General features: G+C 40.7%; 1 protein-coding gene across 1 annotated transcript in view; it reads right to left on the minus strand.

Moving 5' to 3' along the window:
* The window catches only part of LOC133124573 (latent-transforming growth factor beta-binding protein 2-like), a 119,416-nt gene extending 105,555 nt beyond the window's left edge, over window positions 1-13,861 (minus strand). The window contains exons 1-2 of the mRNA XM_061235882.1: window positions 12,841-13,861; window positions 7,768-7,841 (exon numbers count right to left, since the gene is read on the minus strand). Of these exons, the coding sequence (XP_061091866.1) occupies window positions 7,768-7,841; window positions 12,841-13,352 (586 nt within the window). The 5' untranslated portion in view covers window positions 13,353-13,861. The remainder of the gene's footprint in view (window positions 1-7,767; window positions 7,842-12,840) is intronic.
* Window positions 13,862-18,065: the final 4,204 nt, after the last annotated feature.

The following is an 18,065-nucleotide window of genomic DNA, read 5'->3' on the forward strand; positions in this document are numbered from 1 at the left end:
CAGTGCCAATAGTTCACACTGTCAGAATAAATGTGCAAAAATGTTGCCTATATGCATACAATGGCTTGTCACTGGGACCGCACGCTTAGATGTATTCAATTTGTACCCTTTAACCTTTTAGGTTAGTACAAATATGACCCAGTTATGGAACATTTACAGGAAATGTACCTTAGAGAGCAAAACCAGACTTCTGACAGTGCACATACCAAGTGAGCCAGCTGGAGTACCAGTGAATGTGATCATGTTACACAGGAAATGTGTATAAAGTTCAATCTGATCTCAGGCAACCCTAAAATTCTTCAGTACACCTGCCATTTATGGGTATTGTTAACGTAAGTGGATATTTTGTATGGTAACCTGAACCGACCGTTTTCATTAACTACTGTATGTATGAATCAAATCCACAACTGGGGGTGAAGTCCACTTCAGATCAACAAAGCAGACTTCATTTTTATTCAATTGGGGTTCTTGGGTCTGTCTACTGTAGGATAGAAACAAGATTCATGATCCAACCCTGAGGAATGTCAGAAATTTAACAGCCTGAGATATCCGTATTTCTGTTATAACAATTAAAAATGGTGAGTAGCATTCCAGTCACTTGCCATTCCTGGCTTCCAGGTAGCCGTGAGAGCAAAATTCACCCAAAATTTGTGAACAATATCCTTCACTCTGCTATGCGACACAACTAAGTTCCACAGTCCCAAATATGCTGGTTCTTCCCTGTGGCTTTGTGTAAGATGCCAAACAAATACCAGTGTGGAAGAGGTATAATGACAACCTTTGGTGCCAGGGTGATAGGACTATAACAACACAAAAATAAAAAAAACTCTTAAGACACTTACTGAGCTTCTGGAAATGTTTACTATTTAAATTCATGTGGAACTGTCACAGCCTGGCCACAACTGACCACAAAGGCCGTCCTTACGCAAGTCATAGCCCAGGGCTTCCATGAGACATCTACAGGAGAGCCTGAGTCAAACTTTCACAAGCTTAACCACACTCTAATGTGGCTAATAGTTTCACTGAGCCTCTCCCACTTCGGGAATTCCCAACTCCCAGTTTCATCTATATGCCAATCCTGCTGTTGAAGACCGCAATCTCAACCACAGCAATTCCCTGAACATAGGACAAGAATTGGGAGAATTGGGAGTAACTACCTACACTACTGCTGTAATTGTAGGACTCCCTCTGTCCACAAGTCAGTAGTCCTTAAGAGACCTAGCCACTTTACAAGGCAGCTTCCTGCAGTTCCTGCTGAAATCTGTCTGGTCCATGGAGAGCCGTCGCTTTTTTCAGGCACTAAGCTAAAGTCGTCGAATACACCGGGAGTGGTACATACATGCAGACATGACGCAGTCCTCCTGTCTACTTCTCTGGCTGCGAAAGCACTTGGGTGCTCATCACTATGCGTTTTCCACTTTTACTTGCGTGGCTCCTGCTCTCTGTGGGAATGGCTGCTTTTGTGTAGAACAGATGTGAAGATCTGGCATCTGTTCTCATAAGAGCAGAGGAGATACAGAAACCAGATGCACTCTTTGGGCCTCAAGGGCTTCAGCTTCACTTGTAAATAAATACAAAAATAAACAGAGGCCCTCTCCAGCTGGAGGCCTCGTCACACCTGGCTCCGTTTTATAGCACATGCCAATATGGTCCTGAAACGTCCCAGTAACTTTATTTCTTCGGGGACTGTCATCAGAAACACTGATTGAATCAAATCTCAGTAGCAGAAGGATTATAAAACCTGATGGTCCTTCCCAGGACTGACCAGTGTCAGTACTGCTTTGCTTTTTCAATGGGTCCTTGAGTGGCCTGTAGTGTAGTGGTAAAGGTACACGACTGGGACCCGCAAGGTTGTTGGTTCAATCACCGGTGTAGCCACAATAAGATCTGCACAGTCATTAGGCTCTTGAGCAAGGCCCTTAACCCTGCATTGCTCCAGGGGAGGATTGTCTCATGCTTAGTATAATCAACTGTACGTCACTCTGGATAAGAATATCTGCCAAAGGCCATTAATGTAATGTAATGTGTAATGTCCCAATTACAATGTAACAGCCCCGATCTGTTGCAATTAACATCACATATTATAATTCAATTAATCTGGAAAGCAGTTCATTGCTCAGAATTCCACAAATGAGACAACAGCATTTTCCAGGGCCAGTCTGAATATACCATTGAGTTGCAGATTTCAACTTCAAGCAATATGACCACATTCATTGAAAAACAGGCACTGGTATCAACAAGAAAGGTCTTCAAACTATAAACTGTACAACCCTTTAGGCAGCTCCATTTTTACTCTAAGTGTGTAATATTTGAGAAATCAGCCCTATTCATGAATTCCATTTTGACTTGTAGCCAATCCACCTGTAGGTCATCCAGAGGAAAGGGTCTTCACACTGCCCATATTGCCTTTAACCCCTGGCAGAAAGGTTTACACTTGGGATGAAGAAAATGAGACAAAAGCAAGAGCTTTAATTTGTTTTCTCCTTACGTAGATATAAACAGGTACTAATGTATGATGTAGATCAGAGTTTTTCCTTGCTACTGTCGCCTAGGCTTTCCCTGCGGGGGTCTCAGGCCTGGGATCTTTGTAAGGCTGCTTTGTGATAATCTTGTATTGTAGAAAGCGCTATACAAATAACATTGAATTGAATTGAATTTGGGCAAGAGAAGGACGCACACAATCTGGATGGCAACCAGCTGCTGATTCTCATGCTGAGACCAGTTGGCAGTTGATTCAGCGATATGAGCAAGCAAATGTGTATATTGTGAATTCCGATGAAGTTAGTCAGGAACGCCCTCAAGCAACTCATGGATATTTAGCATAGAACCTCATGGAATAACATGGATGCCTAACCTTCTAAAGTACAACAAACAAAGAAAAAACTATTTCATATGTTGTTTTCTTCCCAAATGTGTTTTCATTTCAAAGGCTGGAAATTCCTGTCTTTTACTCAAGAGTTTCAGTCTCAGTAGCTAATTTACAGTATGATTAAAGGAGCAATACAGTGAGGTAAACAAATTCACGATACTCAATATTATTATTTTTTGGTTTGTTCTTAATTCCAGACTTCTTTGTTCTCTCTCTGGACTTCCCTCTGGGATAATATACCGCATATTTTCCAGATTAAAAATTCAAGATGACTATCACAAAATATATTCAGTCCAACTCATCATCAGTTTCCTTTGGGGAAAACATGACACTGTGCCAGGCGGTGCAGAAGTTCCTGTCTGCACAAACAACAACCTTCTCGTCATCTGACATCGGCTCATACTGTACAAGCAGAAAGAGGAGTGGGGCATTTCACTTCAGAATTGCACAACATGGAAGCTACATTTTCTGCCCCACTTTCCAAAAAGGCTTTCAATCTTTAACTATAGGCTTTCTTGTTTTAACAACCTGTTTTCTATTTTTAAACATCCATCTTTTTAAATAATGTTCCAAGGTCCTCTGGCCAGACATCAAACCAGCCCCTATCTGTAAAAACCTGCAGAGGCAGCAGCTCCAACTACATTTGTTCAAACTGTGATTTACACTTAGCACTGGATTGACAGCTTCAATAACAGACAACATTCCAAGGCTCCATTTCCTTTATATTTCCTCACTGAAGTCTTGGTGAATGCCATTTCTCTTCTCACCTTGTGGATGGTCCTTCCTCGACTTTACCGCTTTGTAAACCTTTTTCATACGGCCTTCCCTCTGAGCACCCTGAGCTGCTCTCTCAAACTCAGCACATATCGCAGTTGTCGGAGGAGCAGAGGAATTGCCGTCTCTCCGGAGGTCTCCGGTGCGAGGGCTCCCAGAGCAGGCAGTGGAGCCTGTGTTCGCATCGGGTCACAGTGTGGGAGTCACTCGGCTGATTGTACCTTCGCACCTGGGTTCTGGCCATGCTCTAAGAATGGCCAGATTGTGCAGGGGTGGAAGGGAGATTTGCCAACACATTTTGATGAGGTGCTTTATTTGACTTTCTGTTCTAAATATTTACTCATTTAATTTGGGTGATGTCTATTGCACTCTTTAGTTTAATTTATGGCACAGTTTGCACACCATTCACCAGGACTTGTGAAGTGAGGTTGAGGTGGTTCTTTTTCAGTGGGTAGAGCACAAAGCCACATTTAGAAATAGGGGAGAGTGGGGCAAACTGTCACACTTTTCAGTCTTTCTTACATTTGTTGGGTGCTATACATCACAATGGAATAAATATCATAGCATAAATAATTACCTGATAATGGGGTAAGTTGTAACATTGGATTTTTTTTAACAAATAACACAACCAAGTCGTGAATATTGTGAATACCAATGTGGCCAGATGTGGAAGGGGTGGAATTATTATTATTATTATTATTATTATTATTATTATTAACTAATGGACCAAGCTTAAGTTGGAACAGATAAATATGACAATGATATGATATGCTGTATATAGGATTTATTATTTTAGGAGACATGGTAAATATTCCTACAAATTAGCTTTATTCAGCCCAACTGCAACATGAACAGCAGCCGGGGACTTCCAAGGTGAAGTGCATTTCCACTCAGAACAGGCTGTTACCATGACTTCTTCCCATAAGCAACATGTTTTAGTGCAGATTTACATGTGGTTTCTGCATTTGGTGCCTGTAAAATTTAAAGATAACCTTTCTAAAATTGCTATTTTTGGTACCCTGCTATTCCAGTTTACAACAAATGATGGTGGTCAAAAATGAAAAGAAACCTCAATCTCAATAAAACTTGAATGACTACAAAGCTGATGTGAAAAAGACCGATTTATCCATTTACTGCGATTCCTGTAGCAGACAGGAACGTGAGTAGTTCAGTTACATCCTCTCACGGGCTGCTTCATGCCTTGCATCAGCTAGCATTTATGTTTAATTGCTTTTGCTTTTGACACGGTTTAACACCAGATGTACAGTAAAGAAAACATATTGTTTGCCAAATATGAACTGTTACAAGAACAAATATGGTAACACTTGCAAATGCTTAAAATGATGGTCAAATTACACTTAAAATATACAAGTGGGTAATTATTCACCAATATCTGTCACTTCCATTTAAAATACACATCAACTGACACATCACATATTTTTGTGCTCAAACAAAAATACAGAGAGCGGTTACGCCTTTAATTAGAGCTTTTGACAGTTTTTATACCTTTTTCTTGCAAACGTGTTTTTGACTGTTGTTTTTTGTTTTTTTTAAAGGGCCATCTAGAGACTGGGACTGAAATGAGCAGAAGCCACTTGTTATGCTCACTGTTCTGTTCTATGTAAACCGTATTAAATAAATTAATAAATCAACACTGAATGCTCATTGCTAAGAGATTAAATGGTTCATACTGAAATTGTAATGACCTACATTGTACTATCTAAAGCAAATGTGTGTAGAACCCAATTGTAACTCAACAACTAAAGGAGGAATGCAGAATCAGGTGGATATTAAAAAAACAGTCTTGCTTAATATATGTTGGTGGGCCCTCGATATAGTGGGTTTTATATGAAACCTGATCGTAAATCAACACAGACCTCTGATTGTAAATGTAACTTTCTCTGTTTATTATGGCTCTGCAAACACTTTATCTGAAAATTGAAAAAGTACCTCCCACCGCCAGAATATTTTCATTAAATGTGACCCAGTTAACTCACCTCCCTTTTTTAAATGAAAGCACTCCTGCTGAATGATAGGGAATGTGTTATTTCGGTACCAGGGTCCTTGGAATATACCATTGTGACTTTGCCTGACCTGTGACACTTGAAACAATGCCGGCAAAACCTCCAGATGTGTGGTTGTCTTACACACTCTCAGTGTTTATTTCTGATAATATTTTGGGTTTGTTCAGTTAAAGGAAGCGTGTCAAGGCAAAGAACTGCCTCCCTCCTTCCAGGCTGATATGACAAGCAGGAACCATCAGGAGCCATAACAGGCTTGTCTAGCATTTCCACAGAGATTATAGAGAAGAGCTGATATTTCACACAGAGGAAGTCACAGGAACTACACAAAGGGAGGGATTCTTGTTCACAGTATTGCACTTTAATATGTGTTTATCAGTATTTCCCTTTGTATCGCTCCTGCATGAGAGGTCACTTTGAACATTGTGCATAGTGTTAACATCTTTATTGTTGTACTATCCAAAATAACGCCATTTTCTACCACACCATTACTTATGCTCCTCTCAACAATTTTAACACTGGTGGTCATCGATTGCTGTAACTCCCATTTTTTTAGTGGGAGAGAGGGGTTAAAAAACAGTAAAAGTGTATACCACATTTAATGGCATCAATGGCATGGTACAGTACTACAAGCCAGTCTGAGAATTTGTGAACTGGGTTTCATTTTCTTTTAAAAAACTGAACTTCTGGATTTTTTCAAAAGGTCATCTTGACCAAACAGTGAAGTCCCATTGCATAATAAAAGACAGCGGGAGGAGAGTAATACAGTATGTTTGATGTGAGAGTAATTCCTTCATTTTCACAGGCTCCGTTTGGGGTATTCTCCCAGCTCCATAGCCAAGATCTCCTCAGTGTGAGTGTCAACTACACTATTGAACTTTTGAGAAGAATACACAGAACATCTCAGGATTACACAAATAAAGACCAATGATGTAAAACAGTGTACGCCTCATAATAAGCACATAGGGCGGTTTACACTGCTCAAAAGACAAACTCTCATCTTTGCTCAGTTTTTTTTAACTCCACTAGATAAGAAGAATGGCCAACATATTCCTTTCCACTTCACTTGGCCTTGGACTGAGCAGTTAATGCAGCCACACAGAGATGTGCTGGACTCTCAACATGGGTGTTTGGTACTGTAATGATAGCCGATACAGTAGCTTTGTGTTTTCAGTTTCGCCATGTCAACAGGAGCCCTGTATTCTCCCTGTGTTCACTTCTGCTTTGGCCTGTTACCTTCAGCAGCTGTGCACCATCCAGAAATATGAGCCTATAATGAGTGTGTGCCTACCTAAAGTAAGATTTTTTTCTTGAGTTGAATAAGTTATACATTTCTTGCATTTCTAAAAGCTTCAATAGCACCCAGCATTCTAAAAACACAAAACCTTTGGAAGAATTGGATTATTTTCCATTGAGCTTTGGAAAATGCATTCTCAAAAAATGGAAATGGCTTTTATGTACCGGCTGGATTCCCTATGCTCCGAGTAACCTCAAAAGCTCTCATCAATTTTCATCTTTTTCAGAAGACTTTAGAAATGATGTCATTTTTGTGAGGTCTGAATCGTTTTCAAAAAGTCATCAACTGTAGCTCAATTGTGTTGGTCTGCATACTGCATACTGTAAAAGTGAGTTTTTTAGTAATGCTTTCAGGGAATTTAAGCTGTGGAAGTTCAAAAACATAATGATTTTTCTCATCCACTCAAGTAATGGTAAATGTTGATTAGGACTGTTTCTATTTACTGTCAAGCCATGGGAAAATAAAGAAACATTTTAGAGAATTTAGAGAAGTCTTCTGATGAGCCATCTTGTCAACGTAATAGCAGTACATATTTGGATATGAAAATGTGGCCATTTTCTTCCAAGGTATTTGAACACGTCGCAAGATTGTGAAAAGCCCAATCTAATTGCAGACATGTTTACAGGATGTACTATCACAGTATATAAAGAGCTGTGTAATGGCAATAAAATAAATGGGTTTTGGTCTGGAAAATCCAAAGTCAAGTCAAGAAACAGACAGCATACCCTTAGGCTCCAAACATTGAGTATTACAAATCACCAACAACCATGAATCAAAGAAGACCCTAAAGTTGGTTATGTACTTACGCTTAATGCATCGGTTAGTCCCTGGGGCCACGGCCCATCCAGAGCAGCACTGCTGTCCTCCGCAGACATTGGGCCTACAGAACACAAAATCAACGCCAGCAGTCAAGACACGCACACACGAGAAACTATGCACATTTCTGGATTAACAGCTGGACAAAGAGCACAGCGTTTGTGGTTTCAAATTTAATCTGTCAAGATTAAAGTCTTAAAGAAAACCAATAGTTTCGAGTTGTTTCAAACAGGGACAGCCTACGCGGAGAAAACCCTGGAGAAATACACATACTTACATTTGATTCAATTACACTTTTGAGCAAAGCACGTAACCCTATCTGCGGCTGTGATGCCGCACATTTCTCTCTGCGGAGTCTGTGTGAAAACAAACAGCGGGTTATCTGAACCTTCCAGGGACAAAAGAGAAACAGGGAGTAGAAAAGCGTCCCGCGCCTTGCATAAATCTCAAGCCAAATGAAGGATGACAAGTTTCGAACTGTAATAACCGGATTCTTCACAGCCTGATCCACCGGCACTGCACTGGTGTGCTTCATCGGGACACATTAAGAAATACCAAGTACACAGAAATACCAAGAAACAAGGCTTCCTCAAATCCCCGAAAGAAAGCCGAAACCTGAATTCCACTAAAACTTGTGACACTACGTAAATGTACACTTTACTCTGACAGGATGCAGGAGCACCGTTGGGTAATCAAATCCCCTTAAATCGGATGCCAGAACTACAGGATTTCATCGGCTCAAATGCTGGGACAAAGAGCTAGACTAGGCCCTTTTTCGTGCAGAACGAATAAAAGAGAGGGGTTTGATGGGTTGCTTGGTGGACGGTCGTGTTTTAGTTTGAGAATTGCACTGCGGCTGATATTGAATCTTGGCTGGACAAGTACTGTTCATGACAGTCCCGTGGGTCAGCGCATTATTTGGCCATCAACTATACATGTCAGCTGGGCTGTCCTGTCTCATTGCGACTCCTTTGATGGATTGCGTGCCTACTGTTTGCCTGCGCCAGCTATGCGTGGCATGGACTTGCCGACATGCTGATCACGCAGCTCGCTGGTGGACTGAGGAGTGAGGAGAAGGGGCAGCTGGCAGAACACAATACAGGCAAGAGTGCATCCTGGTCTGTTTTCCCATACCGGGAAAGCTATGGGTCCGAAAACACAAACGGGCTCACCAAAGTGTAAGAAAGGGGAACATCTGAGATTAAAGCAGAGCGGTTTGAATAAATAAATGTCCTTTAAAGGAAATCGCAGCTCTTGATCGCATTAGATCATGGAGGACTTGAGTAGCAGTGCATGCCAGACATTTTCTGGTCCCTCCCATTTCGGCCTCACGCTACATTATTATTAAAGGAACGACATTACATTACCGCGAAGCATTGCGATTAAACGGCCGTTATTCGATGTTCCATGGACACATTTCGAGGTCGATGGATGCGTGTCGTGAAATGATTCACCCAAACGAAAATCATTTTAGGGATGAAGTGGGCAGTCTTGCTGTGGCTTATTTCTGCACTGAGGAAGTGCCACACATGTTCAGACATGCAGGCCTCTTATTATAATCAAAGAAATTGCACCCCACTGTCTCCCCCATGAAAGGCTGCTTCTTCCGGCCCAGGCTGTCTTCATTCCCTCTGTTTGCATCCGAATTCCTTTCCCTGATAGGAAAGCAATTAAATACATCTTGCACATGTGTTTTTGCGCGAAACAGGATGCTTTCTCCTCCACTTGCAATCAAGTTGTGAGCTCTGTTTTCTCCCTGATCCATTCAAATCAATCAAGCTTTATTTGTTCCATAGATAATTACAGAAATGTGCTGCCAATAAAATACATAGTTTTTCAAAGGATGATCAGTTCACCAAAACAACCACAATGTTCTGGATGAGGTCCTGGTCGATCAGAAATAAACAAGCCAGAGAACAGCAGTGATTGCTAAATGAAAACACAAAAACTTGAGTTAACCAGCCAGTAGACATGTCATCCGTCGAGCCATTTTATAAAATTATTTGTTTTATGCAAACTACACTGGTAAAGTAGACACATTAACAGCCCTCACCGCAGGATTTGGCCAAAGATTATCTGTTTTCAAGGGACAGTTCACACAAGAGGAGAACTGAAATTCAATGAGCATAGTAATTTCAATATTTCAATTTCATGTTTTAATGTCTACAGCAGCGCTACTTAACTCCATGTCCTGCGGGCCATAGCATCTGCTGCCATTTGCTTCAACCGCGTGATACACCACCTGATTTCACTAACTAGCTTATTATCTGAACCAAGCAGGTAAAATTAGTGAAATCAGGTGGTGTAGCGCACGGTAGGAGCAAAAACCTGGAGACACTGAGGCCCGCAGGACCTGGAGTTGAGAAGCGCTGGTCTACTGTATACACATAAAGGTGGTTAAGGCATGCACTATACAAAATTGGTACAAATTTACAGAGTGCACAGCACACTGGGGTTATCCAACATTGCAGCCCATGCAGGCATAAAACCTGGGCTTTATAACTGGGCAGCTTGAGTGAGCAGACACGGTACTGTACACAGCACATGACACATTTTTCTCCCCGAGGGCCTGAACCAAACGCAATGAATGAGTCAGAACAGGGGGAAGCCTGGAAATGTGTCAACTCCCATTCGCTAGCAACCGGCGGATGTTTCACTTTCAGGTAATGAATCAGAAAGAGACAAAACATATGACTTATCCCTGCACAATGTCCCAGCAGGAAAATTAGACCACTGACAAAAAAGCATGTTGGCATCACCGATATAAGTCGAATATCTCCACAGCAGCATGCTGGATTCATTAATCTGTACGGCAGAAAGCACTGGATATTGATTTCTCATGCACAATAGGCATGATAAGTGTAACAGTATGCAATCGCCAACTTGGAAAATAGCAGTGTGTTGGCATTCCTTGCAACATGTGCTTCAGAAGATGCGTGTTATCTATCCTGCACTCTCTGAACTGATAGCATGTGGCAGTGATGTAATGGCCCAACAGTTATGATTGGGCATTCCACACTGCGGGATAAAAGAGCTGAAACATTGGCTGCTGTGCAGATTGTTCCCTTTAGTATTATGCTTAACAAATTGGAATTGGAATGTAGGATATATCTAATGGGGAATAATGCTGATACAATGGAATAGCCATTGATTAAAATGCATATTTCTCTTTATGGGTTTCAGGGAAGGGCTGTCTGAAATACTCCAGTTGGAATGACAATTAAATAGAAAGATATTTGCTTCTCTAATTGCTGCTATGTGGCCAAAGGAATCCCTGAATATATTCTGTAACCTTCGCCCATGCACACAGATATCCAATTATAATGGCAATTATATTGTTTATACAATTTCCCTAAAATTCTAAGCCTATTTCTTAAGACAATATGTTTCCCACAAGACTCATTATAACATTATCCCTAATTGAAGAATATGGAAATGGTGCTCTCGCCATAAACCAACATGAACCTTTAAGAACAATGTGTGTTTAACATTTTTCCTCCAGTATTTACCCATTAAACAGAACAGATATGCCAGCTTAATGGTGCTTAATTTAAGAAACACACACACACACACCCACATACACGCACACAAAAGTTTATGGAAACAACTCACAGCTATGTTTGGAGGAAAAAATAAAAACAAAATTTTGGCAATTTTCAGCATACGGAGAATGTGGTCAGGGGGACAGGTGGTTCTGATCACTGAAGACGTTTACAAATGTCTGCCAAGGCTTTGTACAACCACGGCGTGCCTAGTGGCAGACTGAATCCCATGAGAAAAATAAGTGACACGAGGAAACAGAGGGGAATACAGAGAGAGACAGTATCCGGGCTTTTAAATTCTCAAGGATTTCTTGTTATCCTCAAATGGAAACACATATTTATATATAAATGTATACATATGTACGCATTACAGTTAATGCCAGGTCCATTCTACAAACTTCTCCTCCAACCACATACATTCAATAACAAGGGCATAGCATTACACCACACAGCTGTTGGTATCCAGAAAGGACACTTCAATTGGTTAAGCCTTCAGGCAACTAAGAGTGTGAATGGAGGGGTGAATCCAGTAAAATAAAACGAAGGGGCACATTCGTTCGGCCAGGGCTCTTGCTTAATTGTTAAGAAGACTGTCACAAGGGCATTTAAGTGGGAGGTATACACCATGGATACTCAAATGTGGTCCTCAAATCCAAACCCAGCCCTGGTTTACTTTTCTCTGAGGTAATTAACTGAACAATTAGTGCGACTGATTGGCCAGACTGTATTCACATCTGGTTGCCAGGTAAAGGGAGGGTGGAAAACCAGCAGTACTTGGACTGTGAGGACCATGATTTGAACCTATACATCTGCAAATCACAAGGGGCATTAAACAAACTGCAAACCTCTGGAGGTATTCAAACTGTTCCTCTAAAACTTGTACTTTCATTAAAATTCAAAAACGTAGGAACGTTTGCATACTTTTGTTCACTTTTACGCATTCCACAACAGCCGTAACAGTTGTACTGGTATTATTATTTTACACTCAATACTGCAGTGCAGACGATGTTCACTATGTGAGCGACAACGATCTGCCCTTAAAACAGAGATTATACTTAGTAGACTACTATAACTATGTAGTGGCAAATTAATTTATATACAATCATAACTACACAGATTAATCCAAGGTATGGGATATCTGGAAACGCCTAATAGAAAAATGTTAATAAAGTAATGCACAATATACCGTTCCAGTCAAAGAGCTGGGGAGTAAGCCAGCAACCTCGTATGAGCTCAGATCTGAAGTCATGCCGCAAAACGTCGACACCAACTACAAACAATGCATTGTACTTTAGACCAATCATAGAGGCGCGTGCTTGGTAGGCTACACATGTTGGCCAAATCCAGTAAACACTGTCAGAATGATAAAGGTACTCGTGCGTCACATCTGTTACTGCCTTAGTAGTGCATCTGTGCAAGGCAGAATAAACTTACTCGTGATGGGAACTACATTTTGAGAGAATAACAAGACGTCGTGTGATTAACAGTGTTATTAATACATTCATTAGGGATATATCTTACCCAACAAGACGCCTCAGGCTTGCAGTACTGGGTTTATTTCCGTTACCAGCAGGATTCTGCCTGGTATTTATCCGGTGTCTTTGCTGAGATGGGCTCCTAGCTGTCCGTTGTTTTGGGGTTCTGCGCGTGCTGTCCAAGGGAACGGTAGAGTCCAATAACTTGTACGATGCATCCGTTTTCTGTGGCGTAACTGGGCTACCAGTCTCAGCCACGGTCGCGTGTCTATTTTCTTGCTGTGACAGTGCGCTTTTCAGCTGTTCTACCCCCCTGTCTGAGCGTGAATTATTGTTATGCGTCCTGTACGAACTTTCAGTCGGTTGCTGGGCCGAGGAACCGTCTCCAATTCCCCCAGCACTGTGACCCTGGTTTCTGGCTCGGGCACGTCCCTGATCCCACACAGCTCGAGCCCCTGCACTTTCGTGCCTGCCACCTGCAAAGTCCTTTTTACTGTAACATACTTGCGCTAGTACGATAGTTAATACTAATAAAACCAAAATCCCCAATCTGTCCATCTTCAAAGGCAAAAACAAAACAACAGACAGAAACAATTATCCAATATTATTCTGATAATGCGGCTGTTTTTCAATTACACTTTATAAGGTTCGATTCTAAACTAAAGTCATCCGCAATCAGAACCTAAGCGGGATTTTCTTTCACTCGAGGGAAGAAAGCTGTCAATGAAAATAAATGCACAAACAAGCGTGTAGATTTCATTGATTTGTCCTTTTCATAATGCACAGGTAAACTTTCAAGGCGCAACTGCAAAAAAGGCAACAAATTGCTCTCGAAAATAAAAATGCGAACGATAAAATGAGAGAAACTCGTTTCACAGCGTCGCTCTGTTATCAGTTATCACAAGGAGATGTTGCGTATCTCATTGATTGCGTTAAATATTTATCCGCCCGTTACATCTCATGTTTTTCTCCAAAGTGAAAACTGCAGGCAGAGATGCGATTCCAAGTCTGAAACTGCACTACGGCTCAAACTGAAAGTTCTCTGGTTTGAATCCTGCTCCCACAGATCTGACCACCTCCTTGGATCTGAAGTCACCGGGAAATTTTTGAGGCTTTGCATGGGTTTTATTTTTGGAAACTCCCACTTTTGTCTTTTTGATCCCTGCATGCTTAGAAGACGTTCAGCCCCCTGAAGTCTAACCTACTATACCCATCACTCCGAGGTTAACATGAAATGTTGAATCATGTTTTTCTATAACGGGCTCTCTAACGTGTTACGTAATTCAGCAAATCCTTTGTCGAGGCACAAAGTAGCTTAAACAATATGAAATAATCTACCCCTTTATTTTTTAAACCCGCGTGTGTTCCAAAATAAATATATTTTTTGTGTTATGCAGCATGAAGTTACGACTTTGTTTGAGCTTGACAGAGCGCAAGTACGCGTATCTGCGTTTAGACCAGAAGCTAACTATCCAACATATTGCAAAACGTAATTATATTTTGTTATTATTTTATTTACAGTGTCAGTAAAAGAGAACCTTTGGTATATGTGGCTATTAGCCTACTTACAAGTAATCGCCCGAGTAAAGTGTAATGTGGAGTTGATAACAGACCACCACTGCGTGAGCCAGAGCGCTCTCTCTCTCTCTCTCTCTCTCTCTCTCTCTCTCTCTCTCTCTCTCTCTCTCTCTCTCTCTCTCTCTCTCTACTGAATCCACGAACATCTACATGCATATTTATTATTTTTAAGTAGTTTTATGGGATTGCATAAGAAAGGTACCTGGTTTATGCGGGCGCTGCTTTATAAATGTCAGATCTGATTTTGCAATAATTTTTTTTTTTAAACCATGCACATGGTAACCATACTGTATAACGTGTAGGAATAGGATTCTTTTTTCCTTGTACATTGCATTTGTAAGAAACATTGTGATTGAATTTACTGAAACATGTCAGGCAAAGGCAATATTTAATGGTAGTGCATTTGACATTCTACAGCTTCAAATGATCTCATGGCACAAGCACTTTGCAAAAAATACAAGCTTTCTCCAACCATCAACAAAGAATAGCATCATGCAATGTGATGCACCATGTCACGTTGCAAAACAGACAATAAAATCCACATAATCTGAAAGATTACACACATAATCACAGAACATTTCCATTTGGGAAACTCATAGAGAGCAGTATCCCAATCATTTCAAAGGACCATTGATGCTTTACCTGGTTCAGAGGGAAGACTTCCCCCTACTGGCCACCGACACCACTTCTGACATCATCAAAATGCTAAAGAAGTCTGCTTCTGCTAAACCTGCTTAGCTTCAGCCTTTTGGAAACCTTTCTGAGCTGTACCGTATGTGGTATGGCTGTTGGTAGCATGGTATTGGCAATGGAATTTTGGTGGGTTACCTTGGCAAAAACAGAGGGAATGCTAGCCACTTCTATGGAAGTGAGTGTCTGAATAAATTAGGTTTCAGTAAGTCAAATAAATACCACGTTTGCTATTTAAGACAAACTACAATATTTAGCATGTTCTGCTTCATGTACTGTATGTATGTACTATATTTTATGCATGAGTTTGGCATTCCGTTACATAAGTGTTATAAAAGCAGAACATGATTGGTCATCCGCCTTGATTTTCACACACATAGGAATATTTAAATGTTCTTTGATCCAAATTTCAACTCAACTGTTCCAACTCTGCTTTGCCAATGGACATTGGAAAGTGCAGAAGGGGAATTAACTGAGGTTTCAATATCAGTTTTAATAAATATAGCAGGTCTGAAGTAAGGTTTACATGAGCAGAACACGCACGCCACTGTGGTGGAGAGTTGGTATCCAGCTTCAGAATTCCACTAGTGTTGAAGATATATAGAAGTGCTGACTCATAGATATGCAAGAAAATTGAGACATGCAAGTAAAAGTGAAGCTTGAAATGCATCTGTATTTTACTGCTGGTCTTTTGCAGTGAACATTCAGTTGGCAGAGCACATATCCTAAGCCATTTGAGAAAAGTATTTCTGTTGTAAATATGTTTTGCTTTTCTTTACAAATAATATTTACATTGTAAAGAAAATAACAAATATGTTGTGGTGTGGCTGGCTTTACCGTGCACCCACCAAAACAACTATTACTGTCAACTTCCTCTTTTACATGATCAGTTCATTAGTTTTGGTCATTTCAGTTTATCTTGACTGAGAGATTGTCCAGGCCCTAGAGTATCTTTGCTCAGCCCTTTTCACATGTGACTACAAAAGCCGTTTAAAAAGGGGGAGTGTTTACGCAGCACTTAAATGTGTTTGTAATGAAGCCCTCCGTAATGAAGTGTAAATGAATTATGGTCTTTGGTTGGGGCAGCGCAAGGATTGGTGAAAGATCTTTGCCTGTTCAATGGCCCCTTTTTCCTCTCCTTTGTGCACAGCGTCCTGCTCACATGTCAGTACTAAGTCAACACCACAGATGGCACTAGTCTTTTCAATTCAGCCTCTGTATTGTCATTTAGCTGTAATCCCTGAAAAGGAAGGCTAACTCAATTTTCATACTTTTATTAAAATAAGTGTAAAAGAAATAGTGGTTCTGCAAATAGATGGTAACAGGTTTAATCTAGAAGAATCTATTGGAGCGGTGGGATGGTGATACCCCTGTGCACCGCACCCAGGTTACTTCTGCAACTTCACATCCAAGAAGACTTATGGCTAGTCAGTAACACCCTTATACTACCCATAATATTTTTGTTCCCTGTGGCACTCTGCTGGGATTTATGACATTCGCTGGAAAAATGTTTCTTGGAAAAATGTAAATGTAAATGTCTCCACTATGAATGTAACCTACTTATGTAATCTGCTTAATAGCAGAAAACATTCCAAATACATAATCATGCTGCCTTCAGAAAATTCAAACTGAATTTCAGTTTTAGCTACAGGATATGCTCTTATGACTTGTCAGGAGCACAATATGCTAGTGTGTCTTAATGATGACATTAACATGTCTCTAAACTATTTAAATAAACCTGAAGAATTTATTTAATGAAGTTCATGTGATTTTTATAGTGGGAAGCAATTTTGGAAAGTTGCAGTATATTTTAAATAGTGTTGAGTGTTTTGAACCAAAATGGAAATGTTATAGTATACGACTCCAATCCGTCTTTCGCAGTGTATCTTTCCTACATCATCAGTTTTCATCCATTGTTCCAAAACAACACTTCTTCTATTCTCCTTAAAGTTTTTGAATTACCGAGTAGGATCTGGCAACCTCACTGGCAAACAACATTGATTCATTTATACATCCATTAAGTCCTAAAATGCCAGAGCACAATGGTAGCCAAAGCATCAATCTTCTCCACCATCCAGAAACCACAAATCACAGATTTGCAGACAATATACCAATGCCACTGAAGTAGTTGGGACTTCTGTTTTAACTTTCATTCAACCACCTAGACACTTCAGCTTTCTTTGGGAAAATGCACACACAAATAGAATGTATACTGCAAAAAGAAAGCACTGATTTTTAAAATGATACTGTCCTCATTTGAGGCTGACCAATCAGTGTATCAGGCAAACTTCTGACTGGAAGGCAGACACACTGCCCTCCTGCTTCAATCTCCCTCTTTGATTTCTGACCCAAACACAACTGGCCTAGGAAGAAAAGGAACCTGTAGCATGCTGATTAGTTTATTAGGGCTCTTCCTCTCACCCATGAAAGATTTAATTACAAGGGAAGTTTTCCTTATCTTTTGACTCAATAAACTCCATTAGAACTCATTCCGATTCCCTGGAGTGCTGACCTCTGCATTGTGAGGTCACCGGCCGCCATTGTCTGATATGGGCCTTGGGTGAGAGACACAGAGTTTCTTCCCATTTCAGACCAGATGGTCTGGCAGGGACAAGGGAGGTCGGGGCCAAAATCATAGCTGTCCTCTCCCTTGTGTCATGACCAGATCAATCACTCTGCTATTGAAAAGAAAACCTTTAAAGCTCACATTTTGAGTGCCTTTTTTTGTTGTAAATGTTATCCCAGTTGAGCGATGCCCTACTACTGGTGTTGCAGATTTGCAGTCTGGCCTTTTTCTGGGATGCATGGGTTCTCAGGGCAGCTTGTTATAGCCCATCTGTCTGTGTGTGTTTAGCTATGGGTCTGTGAGTAACAGGTGACATAAAAGCACAACTTAATCTGGCTCAGTTTGACACAGTTTGCAGCATCTGGAGCAGCTCAGTACCAGAAGGATCTGTCTTTTACACGAAGATTCCCCAGAAAAAACAGTCCAAGCCATGAAGC

Source organism: Conger conger, chromosome 1, assembly GCF_963514075.1.
Source record: "Conger conger chromosome 1, fConCon1.1, whole genome shotgun sequence".
Classification (NCBI taxonomy): Eukaryota; Metazoa; Chordata; class Actinopteri; order Anguilliformes; family Congridae; genus Conger; species Conger conger.